Below are 26,523 nucleotides of genomic sequence, written 5' to 3' on the forward strand. Positions count from 1 at the left end.
TCCCCTCATACAACATAAATCAAAGTCTTACCAATATAAAACTCTTCTCATAATGTCTCTTGCGCAGCATTACAGCGTGCACCAAACTATCAAAAGGAGCAGCTCTCCATCTCTGCTATCTTTAAAGGTACTAACCCCACCTTAGGTATGATTGACCTCACTATCGCCTTCCTGTGTCCCATTAAATCACTTTGGGGCCCTTTTATTAAAGAGCAGTTGGGCTACAGCCACTTTGACGTGCTGGGGGCTTACTCAGTAATCGAGCAGCCCTGCGCGTTGCCCGGTTACCACAGGGTGAGAGTGGGAGCCCTTACCACTGCCTAAATGGGTGGCAGTAAGGTCTTCCTTAGGAAATGGTTCACTTAGTGCAGGGTCATTTCCATTTAAAAAAAAGCGCTTTTTACCCACTACGTTAAAAGAGGGCCTTGGCGTGTGGTGAATCCACATGTCGACGTTACCGCAGAGCCTCTTTCACTGCAGCTTGGTAAAAGGGGCCCTTATTCTTCCTATTCTATCTTTAAAATTTTGAATTACCCATTTATTACATACATGTGCACAAGAATACCATTCGGTATTCTATCAGTCTGATAAATTCTGAATTAGTCATCTTTTTTTATCTCTATCTTCATCTAACAGAATCTCATAGACCAAAGATTTAATAAATCATTAAGGATCAATCAATTCCACAGAACCTAATTGAATTTATAATTAATTACCTTCTTTAATTTCACTCTAAGCTCTTTAAGCATCTATTGCAATTGTTCTCTTACTAGCATCCATTGGTAATTTCATCATTAATTTAGTAAATCATTAAGGCTCAATCAACTTCACAGAACTTAAGTTTGCAACCAATCATACTTTCTAACACAAGGTCAATTGATCCTAAGTGAGTTAAAATCATTCCAAGCTCTTCTTTATTCATTACAACATTATCAATTGATGATTTTATTCCCTCATACAATACTATGTTAATTACTCCCTATAAATTTATGACTCATGAATTAGTCATCTTTAATCTTCTTATCTAACTCTATCTTCATCTAGAGGGATCTCATAAACCATTGATTCAATAAATCATTAAGGATCAATCAACTCCACAGAACCTAAGTTAAATTCATAATGAATTACCTTGGAGTGGAGTCCATTGCCCCTGGTACAAAATAAGTACCTGAATATATGTAAACCACTTTGAATGTAGTTGCAAAAACCTCAGAAAGGCAGTATATCAAGTCCCATTTCCCTTTCCCTCCAAACTCTCTTTTATTATTCATTGCAATTTCTTATTAGTATCCATTGCAACACTATCAGTTGGTAATTTGAATGATTGTAGATTGGCTTGCTACCCATCATCTAGTGTTGAACCCTAAGAAAACTCTAGCTCTTTGGGTTACTGGGCATCAGTCTTTTCCCTCTGTCACGCCCTTTCTTCAGGGTTCTCTGATCCAATTAGTTGACACCCTTAAGTATCTAGGGGTCTACACTAATTTGGATCTTACCTTCAGATTTCAAATTTCAGCAGTTACTAAATCCTGTTTCTATTCTTTATGGGTGATTCATTCAATCCGTCCCTACCTGGACATTGACAGTTGTGCAACCCTTTTGTACGCCCTAGTTGCATCAAAATTGGATTACTGCAATGTTGTTTACGCCGGCCTCCCCTCACTCACCCTGAAGAAACTTCAAACAGTCCAGAACACTGTCATTCATTTACTCACTCTGCACAACATTTTGACCATGTATCTCCTCTTCTTAAACAGCATCACTGGTTACCCATACAATATTGAATAATGCACAATATGACTTTCAAGACGCTCCATCAGGGTACTCCTTTTTATCTAGCTTGCTTTATCACTTCCTATAGGGCTACTCGAACTCCCCGTTCTTCTTCTGCATATCAACTTGCTCCCCTCCCCCCTACCTTACTAGGCTTGAGTCTAAGCATCACTCAGCTTTTTTTCCCTGGCACCTACCCTCTTGAATTCTCTGCCTCTTGCTGTTCATTCAGAACTTTCTTTATTCCATTGTCAAGAGCTTATGAAGGCCCATTTATTTGCCCAAGCATTTCCTAAGTAGTCACCTGGGAGTTGCAGATTCACTATCCCTGGCTGGTCTGGGAGCAGCAGTATGTTACCTGTGTAGTTTTTTCCCCTCTATCTCCATCTAACATAAGGTCACTTGATCTTAAGTGAGTTAAATTCATTCCAAGCTCTCTTTTATCCATTGTAACATTATCAATTGATAATCTTACACCTTCATAAATTCATCTTTCATCTTTTGCATCAATCAATCCCTTCCATCCTACTTACATCTTCTTATCTTTTGCCTAGTTTTATTGGCCAACAGATAAGACTAAGATCAAGTACAGCATTTAAACCTTTTGGAGTGACTTCTATATAAATACAGTCAAGATCTAAATGTAATCCATTTGGTTGCTTAGTACTGAAAGAAATATGAATTTCTGCTCCTCCTTAAGAGATGTCTTTTGCCATCACCACCTAGATAGCTTAGCAACACAGACCACACAGAACACAAGTTCTTGAAACTTATGTTTCATCTCTATACAGTGGCCAGCCAAGGGTTTATCAGGAATCTGTCTCTTAGGCAGCTTTTATGTTCAGTAATCCTCGTTTTAAGCTTCCTCTTAGTTTTCCCTACATATAAAAGTCTACAGGGACAGCGCACCACATAAACAACATTTTCTGTTTCACAATTAGAAAAATGATTAAGAGGATATTTCACACTCATATGTGGGTGAATAAAAACCTTTATTTTTTAAATTAAATGTACATACATTAAATGTCCCACACCTATAGTGTCCTATTATATTGCTGGATTTCCTAGTGACTATTGATAAAGCAGATGATATGACATATTCCTTAAGATTCCTTCCTTTATGTAAGATATTATTAATGTTATATCATTGAAACATTCCATTGTTTATATAATTTTCCAGTGATTCCTAATTATTTAGGCAATCCTGCTGCTCAGATGTGAAAAGTACAGTGGATATGATAGTGTGATATCTTCCATCTTTTCATTGTCATTGAGGCCGATATTCAAAGTGATTTAAGCTCCTGCCAGGTTAAATGGCTTCCCAGCGTCTAACTGGGGATATTCAGCAGCACTTAACTGGATAGCGCCAGTGAATATTCCCTGAGCCGCCCAAACAAAAAGTGGGCAGATTAGTGGCAGCGCAGGGGCAGCACTGGGGAGGAGCCGCAGATTATGCAGGTGTTGTTAATATTCAGTGCCGACACCCGCATAGCTAAGCGGCTTCATTTAGGACAGCTCAAGTGCTGTCCTAAATAAGCCGCTTAGCTATGCGGGTGCTGGCTTTGAATATCGGGCTGGCACTCACATAAACTTTTATTTTCTTTAAAAAAAAACAGCCCCTGAGCCTCGGCTCTTCCCCCATACCAATGTCCCCTCTTTCCCTCCCCCTCAGCCCGCATCAAGAAGACCCTCCTGCAAGAACCCCCACCCCACCAACCATGACGGTAAACCCCCGGACTTACCTACATACCTCTTGATCCAGTGGGGTCATTGGGGCAGGAACACAGCCCCCTCGCTCCTGCCCCTTGTGGGCACCTCTATAAAATGGCTGCCACGACCTCTCGCAGCATCTTGCAGAACTACACAAAGTACCACGAGCTGCCATTTTACAGAGGCGCCCACAAGGGGCAGGAGCGGGGGAAAGGAGTCTTGCTGCAGTGGGTTTCGTTTGTATACCCGGTTTTGGGGTCCGGGTAGATGCGGCCCAGTGATGGGTGGGACTTTTTCCCCCTATCCATTTGTATTCAGGTGAACATTGTCTATTATTTGTTGAGTACAAATCAAGACCAGGCATACATATGAAGTATTGCATATCATATGTAATGAGTCCATCTTGTTGGCAGCGTGGATGGATCTGCTGTCTTCTACTATGTTACTATGTTACATATTCACAGAGATTTGTTTCATTTTGCTGCCACTGGTATCTCTCCACACAAAACAAGCAGAAGTATCCATGTATACCCTGGAGGAAAGGAGAAACAGGGGTGACATGATACAGACGTTCAAATATTTGAAAGGTATTAATCCGCAAACGAACCTTTTCCAGAGATGGGAAGGCGGTAGAACGAGAGGACATGAAATGAGAGTGAAGGGGGGCTGACTCAAGAAAAATGTCAGGAAGTATTTTTTCACGGAGAGAGTGGTAGATACTTGGAATACCCTCCCGCGGGAGGTGGTGGAGATGAAAACGGTAGTGGAATTCAAGCATGCGTGGGATAAACATAAAGGAATCCTGTTCAGAAGGAATGGATGGATCCTCAAAAGCTTAGCCTAGATTGGGAGGCGGGGCTGGTGTTTGGGTGGTGGGGCTAGTTCTGGGCAAGACTTCTACGGTCTGTGTCCTGAAAATGGCAGATACAAATCAAGGTAAGGTATACACAAGAAGTAGCACATATGAGTTTATCTTGTTGGGCAGACTAGATGGACCGTGCAGGTCTTTTTCTGCCGTCATCTACTATGTTACTATGTACTAGCCTTTATGCCTGCAGGTGTCACTTATATGTAGGTACAGTAGGTATTTATGTTTTTCTGAGGGCTTACATGTTCCACCACATCTACCAGTTAGCATGGGATATGGGCCAGGGTCCCCTTCTCTACAGCCCACTGCACTGACAATTAGGAAATTCCTGGGACCTACTTGCTGCTCTAATAGGAATGACCATCAATTCAGAAGCTGTCACTCTCTCGTCTTGGAGAAATGCGAGGCGGTCTGTGACCACTTGGGGAATAGGGGGGGTTATGCCTTAATCCCTCCAGTGGTCATTGGTCGTTTAGGGGCCCTTTCACCAAGCTGCGGGAAACAGGCCCTGCGCTGACAGTGGGGGCTGTTTTTCCTGCGCGCCAGGGCCCTTTTTACTGCACCAAGTAAAAAAGCCCCCAGCACACATGGCCATGCGGTAGGAGAACTCTTACCGCATGGCCATGCGACATGGAGCCCTTACTGCCACCCACTGAGGTGGCAATAAGGGCTCCCGTGCTAACCTGGTGGTAACCAATTGCTGCCGGGTTACCGCCACACAAGTCATTTATGGGGGTTTTCTTTTTCCCCTGGAAATGGCATATGTTCGGGGGCATGACTACCGCCGTGCTGTAAAAGGGTCCCGTAGTCATGATTGAAATAGGTCTAACCAAAAAGTCTTAATTTTGGTCCTAGATGTCTTCATTTTGTTCATTTATTGCAGAAATATGTCTATCTTTTGGTGCCGCTCATGTCTCGCCCAAAACATGTCCCCTTGAAATTTGGTCAAACTGAGGAGCAAGACGTCTAAAATCAGGGTGTCAAAAATTGCAACTTGGATGTTTTGAGAGAAAAACATCCTCTTGCCACCTTATGACCTTTTTTTGGGATGTTACTTTGTTTTGAAAATGAGCCCCAAAATCTCTTAAGGAGGAATATAACTTCCTTAGTCTCAAAAATTGACTGGTATGTATGTTATCCTTTAATAAATGATTATGAGAGCTGGTGAAATGTACAATTTATTTGTATCAGTGAGTTCTCAATAAAGCAGTCTAATGTTTTGAGAATCAAAACATTACCATCATTGTATGTCATCTGAAATTTGAGATTGACATCGCTTGAATTAAGCCATTGATGAAATTCTTGTAATTTTTCCAGCCCTGCTTTTCACAATAATAATATATCATCAATGTACCTTTTCCAAAGTACAGTATATTCTTTAAACTCAAGATCCGTCAGATATGTATTCTCAAATTCTACCACATACAATATAGCTATGTTCAGAGCCATTGTGGTCCCCATAGTTGTACGGTTTTGTACCTTTAATTTGTTTAACAAATTGGCCTTTGAAACAGAAATAATTTTTCTCTGAGAGCCAATTCAGCTACAAATTCAGTGGGGATCCTTTGCTTGGCATCTCTTTTTAACAATGTATTCTGCACCACAGTAACTACTTCATCCTGAGGAATGTTAGTGTATAATGACTCTGTGTCAAATGTCACCAAGATTAGTTCATCCAATGGCACCATAATGTCTCTTAGTAATTGTATCACGTGCGCAGTGACTTTTCTGAAAGAAGGGATAGTAAACAAGTGTCACTGAATTGTGAAAGTGATTCTAATACAGAACCAATACCACTAACATCACTGAAGCTGAGTTTTTGCAATTTACGGCAGCAATGCTATTCTTTCTTTCTTTTTTTCCAATTTTTGTTACGTAGAACCTGAGCATACAAATTGAACTGCAGATATACAACATAATATTTTCCAAGCACAAATTATAATCTCATCTGCTTAACAAGAGCCCACTGTATGTTTTCCCCTCCCCCCCATTCCCTTAATTATTTAGCAAGGCAGAATCAGGCTGCGCCAACCACTGTGTATATGGGTCCCAAACCTGGTGGTAGGGGATCAGGCGGCACAAACGCATTGCTGTCAACTTAGACATTAACTGAATGTAGTCCAGTTTCCTCAAGATCGCCCGTAGCCCCGGCAAAGTCGGTTGTTTCCATGCTGCTGCCAGCACCAATTTGCTATTCTCACGCATTGCAAGATTAACATTGTCAGGTACATAAATACATAAGTACATAAGTAGTGCCATACTGGGAAAGACCAAAGGTCCATCTAGCCCAGCATCCTGTCACCGACAGTGGCCAATCCAGGTCAAGGGCACCTGGCACGCTCCCCAAACGTAAAAACATTCCAGACAAGTTATACCTAAAAATGCGGAATTTTCCCAAGTCCATTTAATAGCGGTCTATGGACTTGTCCTTTAGGAATCTATCTAACCCCTTTTTAAACTCCGTCAAGCTAACCGCCCGTACCACGTTCTCCGGCAATGAATTCCAGAGTCTAATTACACGTTGGGTGAAGAAAAATTTTCTCCGATTCGTTTTAAATTTACCACACTGTAGCTTCAACTCATGCCCTCTAGTCCTAGTATTTTTGGATAGCGTGAACAGTCGCTTCACATCCACCCGATCCATTCCACTCATTATTTTATACACTTCTATCATATCTCCCCTCAGCCGTCTCTTCTCCAAGCTGAAAAGCCCTAGCCTTCTCAGCCTCTCTTCATAGGAAAGTCGTCCCATCCCCACTATCATTTTCGTCGCCCTTCGCTGTACCTTTTCCAATTCTACTATATCTTTTTTGAGATACGGAGACCAGTACTGAACACAATACTCCAGGTGCGGTCGCACCATGGAGCGATACAACGGCATTATAACATCCGCACACCTGGACTCCATACCCTTCCTAATAACACCCAACATTCTATTCGCTTTCCTAGCCGCAGCAGCACACTGAGCAGAAGGTTTCAGCGTATCATCGACGACGACACCCAGATCCCTTTCTTGATCCGTAACTCCTAACGCGGAACCTTGCAAGACGTAGCTATAATTCGGGTTCCTCTTACCCACATGCATCACTTTGCACTTGTCAACATTGAACTTCATCTGCCACTTGCACGCCCATTCTCCCAGTCTCGCAAGGTCCTCCTGTAATCGTTCACATTCCTCCTGCGACTTGACGACCCTGAATAATTTTGTGTCATCGGCGAATTTAATTACAAACTTTTCCTCCTGGAGCATTTGCTGTCCCTGCTTTCCCATACTGCAGTGTTTGCCAGAACTGGGATGCTCTCCTCTGTTTTCCCCCATGCAACACATGAGGAATATTTTATAATCCCTTTCTTTTTCCCCAGTTCATTTACCATGTCTCTTTCTCCCCTCTCCCCAACCCATACCACAGTTCCTTCTCCTCATTCAAATATTTCAGCTCCAAGGTCTGAAAACAGTTCTGGAGTGGGGCACTGAAGAAGAGAGGCACAGGCCAGCTGACATAGTGGAGCTGGGTGAAACGGAGTCATTTTGTGGGATCCACTATCAAATCATGTGCCAGCAAGCCAAAACTAAAACTGAATTTTTACAGTTCACTGTGGCAATGGTGATCTCATGCATCGCAGGATTAACATTGTCAGCTCTTGAATGTTAAAAATGCAGCCTCAGTGCTGGCCTGTTGAAACAGGCATCCCTAGTGGATACTGCAAGATGACTCTGTTCTGCCAGCTGCCCCATGATGTGCCTCTTTTTTAGCTGAGCTCTCTCATCTCTCAGAAAAGAAAAAAAGAAAGTCCTCTGCTTGCAGCTAGTGAGGCTACGATGCAAAAACATGCTCCAGGGGGTTTTATTTTAGGATTAAAGGGTGACTGAGGGGGATTTTTGGGGTATGGGCAGTATTGAAGTTGTACAGGGACGAGGACGGTATGTAGGATATTGTCTTCTGTTAACCATTGTAAGCGAGAATTTCCTGATGTGACTGCAAGATCAATTAAGAAGGTAGTGCTGATTAGTGATTTGTTGCTGGAAGGTAACTATGATATTTTATGTGTGACTGAGTGGTGGATATTGAAGTCTGATTTAGTTGCTGTGAGACAGCCAGGGTTTAAATGGGAGTGGGCCTGCCATTTTCGTAAGAGAGGAGGGGAAGTTGTGATTTTTCTTTTAGAGAATGTTTGGATTTTAAGGTGGTATGTGTGAGTGTTGATGATTTTGGAAAGTGTTTGGTATTGAGAAATATGGATTTAATGTTGTGTATGTTGTATTGTTCACCAAGGGTATTGAATGTAGATTGTTCTTTTTTGTTAGAATTTTTGTTTCAATGGTGTGGTGATTCAGAATGTATGTGTGATGGGAGATTTTAATATTCCATTTGATCCACTGGAGGATATTTTTTTTTTAAAGAGATCATGTTCTTTTTTTGTGCACTATCCGCTATGCAGTTGCAGCAAGTTGTTAATGAGGCTACTCATAAGGCAGGTCACGTACTGGATCTTTTATTTTTGTCAGTAGGCTTAGTTCAGGTTCTGTGTCAGTCACCAGTAGTTAAGATCGTTCCTTGGTCAGATCATTATTTAATATCTTTTGCATTTTGTTTTGCAAAAAAAGGATGTAGGTATTAAGACACGTCCTTTGACCTTGTCTGTTAGATCACATTTTGCTATTGATGATTTGGCTGATCAGTGGCTACCTTTGGGTCTCAGCCTTTACGTGGAATTTCAGCCATGCATTTTAGTGGGTCTTGCAGGTCCCATATCTTGTTAGCCAGCATTGCTGCTTCCATTTTGTACTCCTGCACACATCGCTGGTTTCTTGTTGCAACTCTGCTAGCTGCTGAGTTAACAGTCTATTCATCTTGGCCAGCGTTGTACATTCTTGCTGGACTTCTCTCTCCCTCGCATAGGCTCCCTGATCCCAGAGGCTCAATTCCTGCACCTGTGCATGGAACATAGCATTTTAGGCCAGTCAACATTTGAATTTGGGCTAGTGTCCCATTATGACTTCAACTAATTCTGGTTAATTGCCCTCACAGCTCCATATACTGCCACAGGAGTAATGAGGCTGCCAATTCCTGAGGCAGCTTCCAGCCTTCACTTGGGCCCAATAGAAATAAGTCTGGGCCATCAGCAGGTATATCTGGTCCATAAGTCTCCCTTAAGTCCTGCTGCTGTTGAGTCTATTACTCTTCTGGGACTGTCAGTGGCTACAGGGTCAGCTGATTTGCTTTACACCCTGAGTAGTCAGCTGGAACAGCCCCAATTGTTTTTGCAACTCTTGTAGCAGGAAGGTTATCTTCTCCTTCTCATGTCCCCAACTAATTTTCTCCTTGGCCAGTGCTTGGTAATTCTTTTTGAGCTGGTTCTCCTCATCATGCCAATCTTCCATCAAAAGGGTCTGCTGCCTGAGGGACCTCCTGTAGTCGGCTCACTTCACCCAAGGCTTGGTCACATTGCTGCACAACTGCCTGGGCGAATTCTTTCATTTCCTCTAATTCCTTTAGCCATTTCTCCCTCTTCTTCTGCAGGAACTCAAGGGAGGACTCCATAAGGGCAACTTGCAGCTTGATAGTCTCTTCCCGGTAGCCTAAAGAATCTTCCAAGGACTGGGATTCCCCAGTTTCCTGCTGTCAAATAGCTAGTTCAGCATCACTGGTCAAGAACTTGGCCTGCAGTTCCCTTATTTCTTTGGCCTGTTGCTCAGGGTTTCCAGTAATCCTTTCTTTTCCTCTTCCAGGGTCGAGCGATGGGATAATTCATCCATACGACTATGTTCCATACTCTTAGCAACCAAAAAGTACAAAGACCAGGGGACACTTATTAAAGTTACAGGGAAACACTTTTAAAGCAAACTGGAGGAAATATTTTTTCCACTCAAAGAATAGTTAAGCTCTGGAATTCTTTGCCAGAGGATGCAGTAACAGCAGTTAGTGTTTCTGGGTTTAATAAAAGGTTTGGACAAGTTCCTGGAGGAAAAGTACATGGTCTGCTATTAAGAAAGACATGAGTAAGCCACTGCTTGCCCTGGGAATGGTAGCATGGAATGTTGCTACTATTTGGTTTCTGCCAGGTACTTGAGACCTGGACTGACCACTGTTGGAAACAGTGAATACTCCTGGCCAGTCGAGGGGCAAAGTGGATTCTAGCCAAGAGAAGGTTAATATCCTGAAAACCAGTCAGTTATCCATAGAGCCATCTGTCTATACAAGGGGTGGAGACCCAGCAGCTTCTTCAGTCCATTTATTTATTTATAATATGGGTTATAGACCACTGTATCCTATCTTACAAAAAAAATATGTTCCATAAAAAAAATCCATCTCATTGTAGATAGAATAGAAATTTTTAAATACATAAACAAATAAAAATAATTTCTAAAACAAAAAGAAGTAAAATAGCTCTCCAATCGACTATCATCACCTATCAGAAATTATTCTGAGAGAAAAAAATGGGCCTTAAGCAATTTTCTAAATTGCAAATAGTTCACAATCTTTCTTTAATAGTGTCCAGTTAAATCTTTGGTAATGGCCAACATCAAACTCAGATTCAGCAAAATCAGATGAATAGTCACGGAGAAGTGCCTCAACTACATACAGGAAATACGTAGTGCCTCAGTGGTGCTAATCTTGTGGAGAACGAGCATAGTCCTGTTGGAGAGAGTCATACAAAGCAATACTGGAGTATCTTCTGTCACAACATGTTGTAAAATACTCAGTCCTTGGGTGGCCCAAATGCAAAAATGAGGATACTGAGTACCTGTCTATGTTACTTACTGTGGAGTGGCCTAGTGGTTAGAGCACCGGCCTTGACATCCAGAGGTGGTTGGTTCAAATCTCACTGCTGCTCCTTCTGACCTTGGGCAAGTCACTTACTCCTCTATTGCCTCAGGTACAAACTTAGATTGTGAGCCCTCCAGGGACAGAAATAACAAATGTACTGAACAAGGTGTGAGCAAACTCTAAATAAATATTTAGAGTTGTGAGTCTGAAGATGAAAATGGGCCCAAAATTTCACCCACACCCAGTGTAGCAGGATAGCTGCTTTAAAACATTTAAAGGAAAGTTCACCATGTATTGTCAGGGGAAGGGTATTCCAAATGAAGGGTGCTATGGAAAAAACAATTCATCAAGTAGTTTAGTTTAGTACACTTATATTCAACCTAACTAACAGTTCAGGGCAGATTACAGAATAAAATATTTCAAAACATTCTCCACATTTATTTATTACATTTGTATCTCGCATTATCCCACCAAATGGTAGGTTCAATTTCGCTTACATGGAACAAAGGGTAGGTACAAAATGAAGGGTAGGGAATGGGTGGGTTCGGAGGTCGACAGGAATAACTAGAGGTTGTATGAGCTCTTGTGGAAGAGATTAGGTTAGGTGGTCCCATTAGGGGTGTTAGATCAGTTTGCTTGATTCATTGTTGTTGTGTATGAATATCTAAATTGAAGCTCTACTCACACAGTTTCACACTCGCTGTGTAATATAATTGAATACAGGACACGCTTTGACTCTGCAATAGCAGGTTTGCTCTTAAACTGTTATTGTCCTTTTAGTGTATGAATATCTAACATACAAAATTTAAAATATATTTGTCCTAGACAGTAATACTAAACCCCAGCTTTCACCCTTAATAACAACTTCATTATGCTAAGACTATAAGCAATGTTGATTTTATGAAAAACATTGAAAATATATAATAATAAAAGATAAGAGAAAACCAGTAGAAAAAGCAAAAAAGAAGATAGATTTTTGGAGTTTTTTTTTTCAAGCCAGTGATGAAGGATAGTCTGTGGCAGTGCTACTGCTTTTTTGACATTTGTCATTGAGCATGTCAGACCATTGAGGCCTTTTTCCTCCATGTTTCACTTTCTGGTGAGAAGTACCGAGCAACATATTTACTCCACAGTATCTGTTGATTGGGTGTTCTGAATATTCTGTGAATAAGTCCTTGAACATTGAAGTGGTCTTTCTATGGGGCCCTTTTACTAAGGTGTGCTGAAAAATGGCCTGCTGTAATGTAGACGCGTGTTTTGGCCATGCCCAGAATCATTTTAAAAAATGCCTTTTGTTTATTTTTGCCAAAAATGGACATGCGGCAAAATGAAAATTGCCACGCGTCCATTTTGTATCTGAGACCTTACCACCAGCCATTGACCTAGCAGTAAGGTCTCATGCGGTAACCGGGCAGTAATGGTCTACGCGTGTAATATGTCAATTACCGCCCGTGCGCCAGAAAATAGAAAATAAAAATATTTTCCAGAACGTGTATTGGGCGCACGTAAAAAATGAAATTACCGCATGGGCTATGTGGTAGCTGGGCAGTAACTCAGAACTGCTGTATGTTGGGCACACGTAGGCGCTTATGCGGCTTAGTAGAAGGGCCCCTAACCAGCTTATTTTCGAACGAGGCCAGCGATCTTCCGACGGCCAGCCATCTCCTGAAACCAGCAAAATCAGTATAATTGAAAGCCGATTTTCGCCGGCTTCAACTGCTTTCTGTCGCAGGGCCGACCAAACTTCAAGGGGGGCGTTTCGGCAGGGTATGGAAGGCGGGACGGGGGTGTGGTTATGAAATGGCTGGCTTCAGCCGATAATGGAAAAAAGAAGGCCGGCTCTGATGAGCACTTCGCCGGCTTCACTTGGCCCATTTATGTTTAGGACCAAGCCTCAAAAAAGTGCCCCAACTGAGCAGATGACCACCTCCCCTTACTCCCCCAGTGGTCACCAACCCCCCCCCCCCCCCCCCCCCAAAAATATTAAAAATAATTTTTTGCCAGCCTTTATGCCAGCCTCAAATGTCATACCCAGCTCCATGACAGCAGTATACAGGTCCCTGGAGCAGTTTTTAGTGAGTGCAGTGCACTTCAGGCAGGTGGACCCAGGCCCATCTCACCTACCTGTTACACTTGTGGTGAAAATGGAAGCCCTCCAAACCCCCCCCCCCCAAACCCACTGTACCCACATGCAGGTGCCCCCTTTCACCCCTTAGGGCTATGTTAGTGTTGTACAGTTGTGGGTAGTGGTAGTGGGTTTTGGGGATTATTTGGGGGGCTCAGCACACAAGGTAAGGGAGGTATGCACCTGGGAGCAATTTTTGAAGTCCACTGCAGGATGCCTGGTTGGTGTCCTGGCATGTCAGGGGGACCAGTGCACTACAAATGCTGGCTCCTCCCACGACCAAATGCCTTGGATTTGGCTGGGTTTGAGATGGCAGGCATCGGTTTCCATTATCGGCGAAAACCGATGCCGGCCATCTCAAACCTGGCCATCTCTGACATTTGGCCGGCCCCAACCGTATTATCAAAACAAAAGACGGCCGGCCATCTTTTTTGATAATACGGTTTGGTACCGCTGTTTGTGGCGCCGGCCATATAGATGGCTGGCGCCATTCAATTATGCCCCGCCACATGACCATTTTGACATTTTGTTGGCATGAATTTACTTGGCTTATTCTAATATCCCGAAGCTTCCTCTTATGAATATTTCAGCACATTTCTACTGACGCGCGTGCCTATACCATCACAAAGCCGAATTCTTATGTCCTCCCAGAGAATCTGTTTTGAAATCAGGAACAGGAGTATAGCAATAGTGTCTTAATTTCATTTGTATTCCTTTAGTGACTGTTCCATTCTCTTTTTCAGACATCCTACACAGATAAAGGAGAAAAGGTAAAGTGCTTTCTTAATGCCTATGTTTGACTTATTCGCCTTGATTGAATTTCTTCAAAAAGGTGATGCCCGATATTCAAAGTGATTTAAACAGTCCGGACAGGTTCCTGGCCATTTAAATCCCTTCTTTCTGCTGGACTCTCGGTATGTGGGTTACAAGTATGCACAGTGTGGCTTCTTAGGTGTTCAGGAAGATGCTGGACTAGGGAGCCAAGCGTTAGCATACACTTGGATATATTTCCTGAATACTGTAAATATTGTAATATTTGATTTTTTGGGAAATTAATTCATGGAGTGTTTCCAGTGAAGGTTGAGAGGGGGTAACATGAGAGGAAGAGTGACCCTGTTTCTGCTCATTTCTTATCTAGTCACACTGTTGAATTTTAGGACTTTTTGTATTTCTTTGATTTTATTGTATTTCTTCGATTTTATTGTAATGTTCACCATCTAGAATGGGCATGCAAATTTTGATAAGTAAACTAATAAATAATGTGTAATTCCAGTTTTGTTCTGTATTCTTAGGGAGTGTATGAGTGTGTGATTCTCAGAAAGAGCATTAGTGCATGCACGCATGTGTGTTTCGGCCCTCTGAATGTTACAAAATATAAAATGTGGCCCCCGATCGGAAAAGGTTGGACAAGACTGCTCTAAATAAACATAAACATAAGTTTTAGCAGCCAACATACAATCGGATGTTCAATGCCAGTGCCCGGACATGGTCAAGCATTGAATATTCTGGAATACAGTCAGCAAGGGATATAAAAACACTGATCGCTGCCAGCTGAATATTGGCTGGGCAGTAAGTAAATCCTAATAATATTAACCTCACTAGAGTAAAGATACAGAACAGTGGTGATCCTGAACCCTTCACACTGATGGCATTATAGAGTCCAGGAGAAATAGATACCTAATTAGGAGAAACTCCCTAGATCCTTATCGGAGCATCATTTTCATCAGGAGAAGTTAGATGATTTGTAACCATAACCAGTTGGTGCTCACTTGTACGATACCAAAACAGCAGCATAATCAAGGAGAAGTTTATTTATTTATTATAAAATGTATATTCTGCATTATCTATCGTTCTAAGCAGATTACAATAAGAGTATTCATAATAAAACAAAAGACATAATACAATACAACAAAAGACATAAAACAATGCAAAAAAAATCACAAGAATGTGCGAGAATAAGATACAATTCCGTGTAGTTCATGTACATTTAATGACAGATTTTCAAGCCTTTCCCCAGCTATAGGTGTGCAAAAACAACAGAGTTTTAAGCTCTCTTTTGAACTCTTTGAAATTGGTAATATTTCTAATTCTCATGGGCAGTTTGTTCTATAATGTAGGTCCACTACTATAAAAAAAATTCCTGTATCTAAATTCCTCTAGACGGACAAGATGATACGATGGAATAACTAGCAGATAACTGGATTCTGAGCTCAGTGATCTTTTCGGTTGGTGGATCTGTAATTTAGGTGCCAGGATTTCTGAAGCTTGATGTTGTAAAGTTTTGAACACCAAACAAAGGATTTTAAAATATATCCTTTGCTCTATGGGCAGGCAGTGTAAATTCATCAATACAGGAGTGATATGTTCTGAACAGCTAGTCCCAGTTAGTTAGTACCCTGGCTACCGAATTCTGTGCTATCTACAGTGATTTTATCTGTGTTTTCAGGAGTCCCAACAGCAGTGTATTCGTATAATCGAAACATGGTGTTATCAAACCTTGTACTACAGACCTAAAGTTATTGGGCTTTAATAGATTCCATAATTTAGTCTCCTTAATTTAAAGTACAATCCCTGATAATTTTGCTCACATGATTTTTCATTGTTAATTTTTCGTCAAGCATAACCCCTAAATCCCTTAAATTGAGGAAATGGGGATTACATCATCAATAAACTGAAATTCAGATGGAATACCATTCAACTCATGAGCAGCCAATGATAGAATCTTAGGGATCCTTTTACTAAGGTGCACTGGAAAATGGCTTGCGGTAGTGTAGGCGTGAGTTTCAGGCGTGCACTGATCCATTTTTCAGCACCAGTAGAAAGGCCTTTTTTAAAACTTTTGGCCGAAAATGGACATGCGGCACAATCAAAATTGCCGCATGTCCATTTTGGGTCTGTGACCTTACCGCCAGCCATTGACCTAGTGGTAAAGTCTCACGCAGTAACCAGGCGGTAATGACCTATGCGCGTCAAATGCCACTTGGCATGTGTCCGAAAACAAAAATGATTTTTCTGCTGCGCGTATCGGATGCACCCCAAAAATGAAATTACTGCAATAGCCACGCGGTAGCCGGGCGATAACTCCATTTTGGCGCACGTTGGGCGTGCGTAGATGCTTACGCGGCTTAGTAAAAGCGCCCCTTAGTTTTTCTAATACTCAACTTCAGCCTGTTTGCAGACATCTGTATCAGAACAAAGTCCAACAACCTAACCAAAAGAAATTCGCTCGATGCCTTCTGAAGTGTCTCCGTAACTAAAGAAAGCTCGCCTGATTCTTGCTGGGTAATTTTCAGAACCGAGGAGGGGGAAGGGGGGAAGTTTACCTGATGACTGCACACTAACCAAAGAGACCTCACTTTACATATCATCATCACAATACAGAGAAACTCCCTTTAACTGAACATAAGTTATAGAATAAAGGCAGCTGTTAATTGACATTATAGGATCCGTGCTCAGCATGCATCTTAGTGTCTGACCTTTTGAGAATTACCCCCTTAGTGCTATGTATGTGATGCAACAACAGATAAACCTTTATATCAGGTATGTTTTTGTTTTCCAGCATGAGAGAGGTCGCTTTGTCAAATTCCATCATCTCACCTTCTGGGTAGGAAATGCCAAGCAGGTATGAATTTATGATGTATGTACATAACCTTTCTCTGTACCCTGTTCCCCCAAACTTTTCAGGACACTTGGCACTAAAGCAAAATATGAAGGCAAATGGGGCTGTGGTATAGATAGATGGTCGCTGCCAATCCAAACATGGGACATGTGCAGAGCTGGAACAAGGATTGTAGGTGTACTCGGAAAGGATCCAGCTTTACCTCCCTCCCCAAACCCCAACCATGTGTCTTTCATGCCCGTAGCTTGCAGGTCCCCCATGATTTTGATTGTGACAGTCAACACTCATGAGCATCACACACACATGCCATGACAGTGCTGGTGCTTCTGATTCCTGGAGTTGGTGCAACTGGCACATGCACCCTGTCACACAGGTTCAGACCTGTCTCTGCCTCCCTTTCTCTGCCACTGTGCCAGGCTGCAGTGCACCTTTTTATTTTTCTGCACAGATTAGGTTTTAGTGATCCGTCACTGGCCCATATGAAGCTGCTAACTATACGAGGCATTATATGGCACTCATGCATACAGTTTCTGACATCTCTATTTCCCATGCATATCCCATCCTCACACATTTCCCCAGCTCTGCACCTTTCATTGCATTTACCTCTCTGGGGGCGGCTGCCTCTCTGTCAAACCTGCGTTTCAGTCTCTGACCATCCTTACAAAATCCCTCCTGTGGTCAGGCTCTGGAAAAAGCTTTGTGAACCTTGGGATAAAGAGCCTGGCCAAAAAGAGGGTGTCTTCTGCTCCAAACTGGGGCATACAGATTACCAATGCCATTTTGTGACTACCCCTGAGTTTGCAACATCAATGCATATGAAGTGGTGTGCTGGGTGAAGCCAGCCCTGCAATTTGTGCATGTATATGTGTGTGTGTGTGTATGTGTGTGTGGGGGGGGAAGCGCATTCCTCTCTTCCCTACCCCCCCCCCCCAACGCAGGCACGCTGGGCATACTGTGTGCAATTCTGGTCACTGCATCTAAAAAAATATATAGCAGAATTAGAAAAGGTACAGATAAGGGTGACAAAAATGATAACGGGGATGGGATGATTTCCTTAAGAGGAAAGGCTAAAACAGCTAGAGCTTTTCAGCTAAGTGGCGATATGATAGAGGTCTATAAAATCTGAATGGAGTGGAATGGGTAGACATGAATCGCTTGTTTACTTCTTTCCAAAAGTACTAGGACTAGAGGGCATGCAATGAAGCTACTAATTAGTAAATTTAAAAAAAACTGAGAAAATATCTCTTCACTCGGAGAATGTGGTAAAAGCAACTAGCTTAGCAGGGTTTAAAAAAAAGTTTGGATTATTTCCTAAAACTAAAGTTCATAAGCCATTGTTAAGATGGACTTGGGAAAATCCACTGCTTATTTCTAGGATAAGTAGAATAAAATCTGTTTTACTGTTTTGGGATCTAGCCAGGTACTTGTGATCTGTATTGGCCACTGTTAGAAACAGGATACTGGGCTTGATGGAGCTTTGGTCAGTCCCAGTATGGCAACACTGATGTTCTTATGTTCATGCCCCGCCCACATATACATGCCCCTTGTAGTTAGACGCTATAGCACGTAGGCGCTACCTTATAGAATAGCACCTAGTATACATAATAGAGGCGTATTTTCAAAGCACTTAGCCTTATAAAGGCCCAGATGCATCAACCATACATAACAAAATCTAAAACGTTAAAGTCCTTAACGAATTTGAAAAAACGAAGCATGCACCGAAAAAACAAGTCGCACATGTTCGGTGCGGTATTGAAAAGTACAATGTATCAAAGATTCGTAATCCCCGTCAGTAATCGGACCCTAAAGCATGCGCAGAGCAGCCAAGCGTTATGCTGGCTGCTCTGCGCATGCCACAAACGTCAAAACCAAAAAAAAAAAAACAACAACAACACAAACATGTGGCTCCCCGCTTTCCCCTGCATAAAATATCTCAACAAACATCAAAAAAGGATCGGGAGGGGGCAAAGGCGCTCATCAGGAGCGTCCTGTATGGACGGCCTTGCCCCCCCCCCCTGCCCGAGGTCGCCGCTGCTCCCCGCTTCTCCCTGTATGAAATAAAAACTCATAAAAATCAAAACTTTTGCAGCGCCGGGCCCCCCTCCCTTCCTGTCTCTCTCTTCTCCTTCTCCCACCACTGTTCCGCCTCCTGCCATCCTCCACCTCCGTGCCCCGCCCCCCTGAGTTTGTCACTGCCGCTCCCCCCCTCCACCGGACCCCCCTCTGCCTTACCGGCCGTGCAGCGCCTCTCACCTGTGTGTGAAGGCGCTGCACGGAATGGAACAGCTGATCGGCGATCGCTTCTGCCTTCACCGACGTCTCCTCCTCTCTACGTCAGAGGAGGGTGGGCACAGGAGGAAGGAGAGAGACGTCGGTGAAGGCAGAAGCGATTGCCGATCAGCTGTTCCATCCCGTGCAGCGCCTTCACACACAGGTGAGAGGCGCTGCACGGCCGGTAAGGCGGAGGGGGGGTCCGGTGGAGGGGGGAGCGGCGGCGACGAACTCAGGGGGGCGGGGCACAGAGGCGGAGGATGGTGGGAGGCGGAGCAGAGGTGGGAGAAGGAGAAGAGAGAGACAGGAAGGGAGGGGGGCCCGGCGCTGCAAAAGGTTTGATTTTTATGAGTTTTTATTTCATACAGGGAGAAGCGGGGAGCAGCGGCGACCTCGGGCGGGGGGCAAGGCCGTCCATACAGGACGCTCCTGATGAGCGCCTTTGCCCCCTCCCGATCCTTTTTTGATGTTTGTAAAGCTTTTATATTTTATGCAGGGGAAAGCGGGGAGCCAGTGTTTGTGGTGTTTTTATTTTTTTTTTTATCTCACTTTTCTGTTTAAACATGCCAGCTTGGATTTTTATGGTGCAGGGGGCAGCGGGGAGATGACAGCTCAGGCCTTACGACTGCTCTGACCATATGTTTAATATGTCGCGGTAAATGATTCGGTGTGATCGTCGGTATTGTTAGTGCATCCCGAATCGCCCACATTGCAATGGTAGTTACTCTTTTGTATTCCGTTTTCGTTAGCTGCTTGCTTCGTTGGAAAAAGGCCTTTAATGCATGCAACGGTTAGGAATTTCCTTCGTTAAAGGGTTGTTAGAGGGTCGTTAAGGTTTAGTGCATCTGGCCCAAAGTTCCATAAGGCTAAGTGCTTTGAAAATGAGCCCCATAGGCGCATGTCTGTTAATGGCCCTTTTGACATGCATAGGTGGCACTTCTAAGTGCTGCTTTATAGAATTGCACCATATCTGTCTATGCTGTGCATTATGTATGTTGTCATGTAAGCCACCGAGGATGGTACATCAAGCGTCATGTAAGTGTTTATTTTAAAAAACAAAGGTTTTAAATAAATAGATAATTCTGATTGGTTGTTTACGGTGCTTGTATTTGTCTAATAATATGGGACTGTGGTTTCCTATATGTTTACTCTCCTGTTCCCCTCCAGGCAGCTTCATTCTATTGTAACAAAATGGGGTTTGAGCCCTTTGCCTACAAAGGTTTAGAGACTGGCAGCCGGGAGGTAGTGTCCCATGCCATCAAACAGGATAAGGTAAGATTTCAATAGTACACAATGAACCAAATTCTATAAACAGTGCTGAAAATAACACGCTAAACATTCTATAAATGGCACAAATTAAATTGCATATGCAAATGTGGTCATGTTCCGGATTTGCGCATGCAAATTAATTAACAAGTCAATCAGCACTGATACAGTGCAGATACTTACCTGTAGCAGATATTCTCTGAGGACAGCAGGCCTTATATTCTCAAATGTGCGTAGCGCAATCTGTGTTGCCTGGTCTGGAGCTTCTGACACGCTTTTACAGAGCTCTTAGGAACATGAGTACCTTCTCGCCTGCCTCCAAAGCACGAAACCACCAATACAATATTAGAGCATAAAAGAAAAGAGGAGACAACTCCAAGAGGAGGTGGGAGGGTACATGAGAATATAAGGCCTGCTGTCCTCGGAGAATACTTGCTGCAGGTAAGTATCTTCACTTTCATCAAGAACAAGAAGGCCTATGATTTTCATATGTGGGAATCCCTAGCAACCAGGCTCACTGAAAAAAATAACCATTGGTCAATTAGGTCAAACACAGATTAACCTGAAACTATATACAATCTGAGTGAGAGTGCAGCCTGAAACAGAACAAAACGGGCCTAGGAGTGTGGCTCAAAAGGAGCTTTCATCAGCTGAGTGAGAATGATGTTGAGGTCCCGTGACAGACTTTGTCAATAGCAAACCTCTCATAAAGTGAAGAACTAGAGGCTGTCCAGAGATTGGCTTACTATCTACATGGTGATGGTAAGCACTGATTGCACTGAGATGAACCCTTACAGAGTTGGTTTTAAGACAAGACTCAGAGAGATGTAGAAGGTAAAGCAGGCCCAGTGTAGGGCAGGACACAGGATCTAGGGCCTTGCCCTCATGCTAGATGGTAAACCTCACCCATTTGAAAGAGTAACACCTCTTGGTGGAATCTTTCCTGGAAGGCAGCAAGATCTGGGAAACACCCTCAGGAAGATGCAAGGAAGCAAATTCTAAGCCCTCAACATCCAGGCCATGAGGGCCATAGATTGTAGGTTGGGATGAAGAAGAGATCCCTCGTTCTGTGTGATGAGGGTTGGAAAACTCCAATCTCCACAGTTCTTTGAGGATAACTCCAGAAGAAGAGGTAACCAGATCTGTCGGAGCCAATAAGGAGCAATCAGAATCATGGTCCCACGGTCTTGCTTGAGTGTCAGCAGTCTTCTGTACGAAAGGTATGAGAAGATATGCATACAGAAGACCTGGCCCCCAATGAGGAAGGAAGGCATCCGATGCTAGTCTGTCGTGGGCCTGAAGCCTGGAACAGAACTGAGGGACTTTGTGATTTGATTGAGTGGCAAAGAGATCCACCGAAGTGGTGCCCCACACTCAAAAGACCTCATGGGCAACACCCATGTTGAGTGACCACTCATGTGATTGCATGACCCTGCTCAGTCTGTCAGCCAGGCTGTTGGATTTGCCCACCAGGTTAGTGGCCTTGAGGAGCATTCCTTCCTGGACTGCCCAATGCCACATTCCGACAGCCTCCTGACACAGAGGGCGTGATCCGGTGCCACCATGCTTGTTGGTGTAATACATATCAACCTGATTGTCGGTTTGAATGAGAACAATGTGGTTGATCAGCTGACCTCTGAAAGCCTTTAGAGTGTTCCATTTAGCCCGGAGCTCCAGAAGGTTGATGTGAAGATCCATCTCTTGGACTGACCAACCACCTTGAATGTGAAGCCCATCTACATAAGCTCCATCATCAGCATCTTCATAGGCTGTGGAATTTGGAGTGGGAGTCTCGGAGTCAAAATGGATTGAATTGTCCACAAGCAGAGACAGAACCAGCTCTGGTGATACTCACATGACATCCTCCAGATTCCCTGTGGCCTGACACCACTGGGAAGCTAGGGTCCACTGGACAGTTCTCATGTGAAGATGTGGCATGAGTGTCACATGGAAGCCATGTGACCCAACAACCTCAACATCTGCCAAGCTGTGACCTGCTGATTGGACTTGAGCGGCAAAGGCAACAAGAGCATCTGCCCGTGCCACAGGGAGGAAAGACTGAGCCTGCTGAGCGTCTAGCAGGGATCCAATGAACTCCAATCACTGAACAGGGAGCAGATGGGACTTGGAGTAGCTTAAAATGAACCCTAGGAGCTCTAACACCCAAAGAGCCATCTGACATGCTCTTTACCAGCCAATCGTCGAGATAGGGGTACACACAGACTCCCAGTCTGCATAGCAGTGCTGCAACTACAGCAAGACACTTGGTGAAAGCCCAAGGGAGCCGACGTAAGGCCAAAAAATAACACACAGTACTGGAAGTGTTGTGTCCCCTGCCAGAATCAAAGATAGAATGGGTATGCTCAGGCCCCAAACACTGGAGACACCAAGAATGGGTGTCTTTGCCAGAGATGGTCCTATTGTGCCATGTACAGCACTTAAAGTCACTGGGAACCTTCAATGACATGGAAGGAAAAACAGCTCTGGCTAAATCAAAATACTCGGTGCCAAAAAAGGGGTAAAACAGCAGAGGAAAATGAAGAACCTGACCTTGTAGCGCTATAGAAATGCTAAATAGTAGTAGTAGTAGTGACCAAAGCTCAGGCCTAAATGTGGTCTATTGTGCATGGTTAAATAAAGGAAACCTAAAAAAGAGAAAATAAACTAAAAATGTAAGGAAGCATACCACGAACAAGATACAAATAAAACAAACTAAAAGAGAAACTGGGAAGGCACAAAAAGAAGCTGTCGTTAAAAAAAACTGAACTGGCAGCTGTGAGGAGAGAACAGAAAATGAAAATGGGTCCACTTCTTACTGCAGAAAAAAATAGAACTGGTGGTCCCGTGCTCTCACAGCGGGCAAGAAGACACTCACACATGCGCAGTGGAGCACAACCCGTGCTCCAAAGAGCTCTGTAAAAGCTTATCACAAACTCCAGATCTGTACTGACTTTATGTAGTTACTTAGCTAGTTAGTAGACTGAAAATCTCTGCTAATTGGCTAAGTTTCTATTCCGCCCTATCTTCACCCCCAGACCACCCACAAACTAGCTAGTTTCAGGATAAGGATTTAGAGGTGATATTCAAAGACACTATCCGGTTACATGCTATTGAATATCCCCAGAACAGCTGTGCACAAGTGATTTACCTCACGTTTAGTGCTTTGCAGAACCAAAAGCAGAGACTACATTAGAACACTTTTGATCATCAGATTGGCATTTGCTTTATATCTAGCGAGAAAAGGCCGTTAGCCGGAGTTTAATCTGAGTGCAGTGTGTTTTCAATTCTTTGCACTATTAATAACAGATGGATTATTTACCAGACATCCTTTTAAAACTCCTGATGCAGGCCCATTTGGCTGAAACATGACCCGTGTCAAGTCTTGGATGCCGATAAACGTTTGATATTTTACAACATCTGCTTATTGTCTGTCAGTCACCTTCACTGTGTTTGTGTTTGCTTCACAAGTGATTTAAACTATTTAAATCACTTTGAATTTCATCGCCTTATATTTTTAACACATTAAATGTTCAGCTCTAATTTTTATGGGTTCTTCTAAACATTAGCTTGCATGCTCTGACTGCAGATTTACTGATTTCTTCCCACAGATTATTTTTGTATTTCAGTCTCCACTGAATCCTGGCAATGAAGGTAACTGCCTCTGGTGTGTGTGTGTGTGTGTGTGTGTGTGTCTGTCTGTCTCTTGTTAAGTAATTCTGTAGTGAGTTCAGCAGCTTATGCTAATGGGAGCAGTGACCAAATTCACACTGTACAATGTCATGAGTCCTGGAAGCAGACCACACCTCGAATATTGTGTTCAGTTCTGGTCGCCGCATCTCAAAAAAGATATAGTGGAATTATAAAAGGTACAGAGAAGGGCGACGAAAATGATAAAGGAGATGGGACAACTTCCCTATGAGGAAAGGCTAAAGCGTCTAGGGCTCTTCAGCTTGGAGAAAAGGCGGCTGAGGGGAGATATGATAGAGGTCTATAAAAAAATGAGTGAAGTTGAACAGGTAGATGTGAAGCGTCTGTTTACGCTTTCCAAAAATACTAGGACTAGGGGGTATGTGATGAAGCTACAATATAGTTATTGAAACACTCTGCCGTCAACGTTAAAAGAGACAACCGATCACAGACTATTCAAGAAATCCCTAAAGACTACCTATGTGATAGTTCATTCTCCTTAGCTGCTTGATCTTCTGCATCCCCGCCTTCCTTTCCCCTGCTGTTTCCCTCTCTTCCCCTCATCTACTTTATTCTCTGCTTTGCACTAGTACTATTATGTAATCAGGAAAACTTAACTACCCCAACTTGACATTTCGTCCTTTAGATTGTAAGCTCTTCCGAGCAGGGACCGTCCTTAATTGTTAATTTGTACAGCGCTGCGTAACCCTAGTAGCGCTCTAGAAATGTTAAGTAGTAGTAGTAGTATTTTTCATCAAACGTTGTAAGCCACATAGAGCCTGCCTTGGTGGGATTATGCGGGATATAAATGTTCACAATAAATAAATAAATATGGATCTTACACCACTACAAATTTGTCTGGATAAAGTGGCAGACTGGCTCACAACATATCAATTAGTATTAAATCCAGATAAGACTATAACATCTTGGATAGTAGGACAGGGCACATGTCCAGCAGTGGTACCTATGCTATTTGGCAAGAATATCCCTACAGTTAAATCTTTTAGATACCTTGGGGTTATAATTGATTCTGCTCTGACTTTCGAGGAACAAATATCTGATGTAGTGAAAAATCTTTTTTCCATCTTAGGAGACTTCGGTCAGTTAGGATTCAATTAGTAAGGATTCCCTTAAAACGTTGACATCTGCTTATATTACCTCACGCTTAGACTACTGTAATATCATATATTCAGGGATCACCCAAGCTAGCTTGAAGCGATTACAAAGAATACAGAATACTGCAGCACGTATGATTTGTAGGGCCCGGAGGGATGACAGAGTAACACCTTTGCTACATCAACTGCATTGGCTTCCAGTTGAAGCAAGAGTTAAGTTTAAAGCCTTAGTCTTGACCCATAAGGCCTTTTATACACTAAATCCTGACTATCTGTCAAATCTAACTATTCCTTACACTGCCACACGAACCCTTAGATCCCTGACAGATAACAGGTTAGTGATTCCTCCTCTTGCTAGGGCTAGATGGGAATCTACACGGAATTCGGCTTTTTTCTATCTGTCTCCCTCTCTTTGGAATGGCCTTCCAAAAGAGATCAGACTTGAGAAATCTTACTTTCATTTTCGGAAACTTTTGAAAACCTTCTACTTTATCGAGTATGTAGATCAGAATTAGAATAATGGAAGAAAGGTTATAAATGGGCATCTGTAATATATACTAAGTCAAAACTGTATTATCTGTCTGTGTAGATTATATTATGTATTTAATTTTGTATCTGCAGTGTTCTCCTGTGTATTAATCATGAGTTATATTGTTTTCATCTTATGTAGCTAGTTTGTTGGGCTTGCTGTGCTTTCCTGTAATGATTGGAGTTCTAATGTTTGTCCAATTTGTACTTATTGTACTGCTTTTTTTTTTTTTTTTTTTTTTATAAATTGTAAACCGTTCTGTCTTGCAGTAGCAATAAGATACGGTATATAAATTGATGTAAATAAATAAATAAATAAAAATAGTAAATTTAAAGCGAATGGGAGAAAATGTTTCTTCACTCAACGTGTAATTAAACTCTGGAATTTGTTGCCAAAGAATGTGGTAGGGGCGGTTAGCTTAGCAGAGTTTTAAAAAGGTTTGGCCGGCTTCCTAAGGGAAAAGTCCATAGACCATTATTAAATGGACTTGGGGAAAATCCACTATTTCTGGGATAAGCAATATAAAATGTTTTGTACTTTTTTGGGAACTTGCCAGTCATTTGTGACCTGGATTGGCCATTGTTTGAAACAGGATGCTGGGCTTGATGGACCTTTGGTCTGTCTCAGTATGGCAATACTTATGTACTTAAGCACTATAGTCCAAGATGGCCAGGTCATATCAAAAAAATGTTCAAAGGTAACTGACATTGGTGGAGCCCTGGATGGTACTGCTCAAAGGAAGCTCACAGACCCTTTATAGAGGTGTGTGCTGAAAAAATTTTATTGTTTC

General features: G+C 42.7%; 1 protein-coding gene across 1 annotated transcript in view; it reads left to right on the top strand.

The window, feature by feature from the left end:
* The window catches only part of LOC115482622 (4-hydroxyphenylpyruvate dioxygenase-like), a 105,385-nt gene that overhangs the window by 12,216 nt on the left and 66,646 nt on the right, over positions 1–26,523 (top strand). The window contains exons 2-5 of the mRNA XM_030222562.1: positions 13,990–14,016; positions 16,806–16,868; positions 20,304–20,408; positions 24,011–24,053. Coding sequence (XP_030078422.1) covers positions 13,990–14,016; positions 16,806–16,868; positions 20,304–20,408; positions 24,011–24,053 — 238 coding nt within the window. The remainder of the gene's footprint in view (positions 1–13,989; positions 14,017–16,805; positions 16,869–20,303; positions 20,409–24,010; positions 24,054–26,523) is intronic.

Source organism: Microcaecilia unicolor, chromosome 13 (genome assembly GCF_901765095.1).
Source record: "Microcaecilia unicolor chromosome 13, aMicUni1.1, whole genome shotgun sequence".
In the NCBI taxonomy this organism is placed as follows: Eukaryota; Metazoa; Chordata; class Amphibia; order Gymnophiona; family Siphonopidae; genus Microcaecilia; species Microcaecilia unicolor.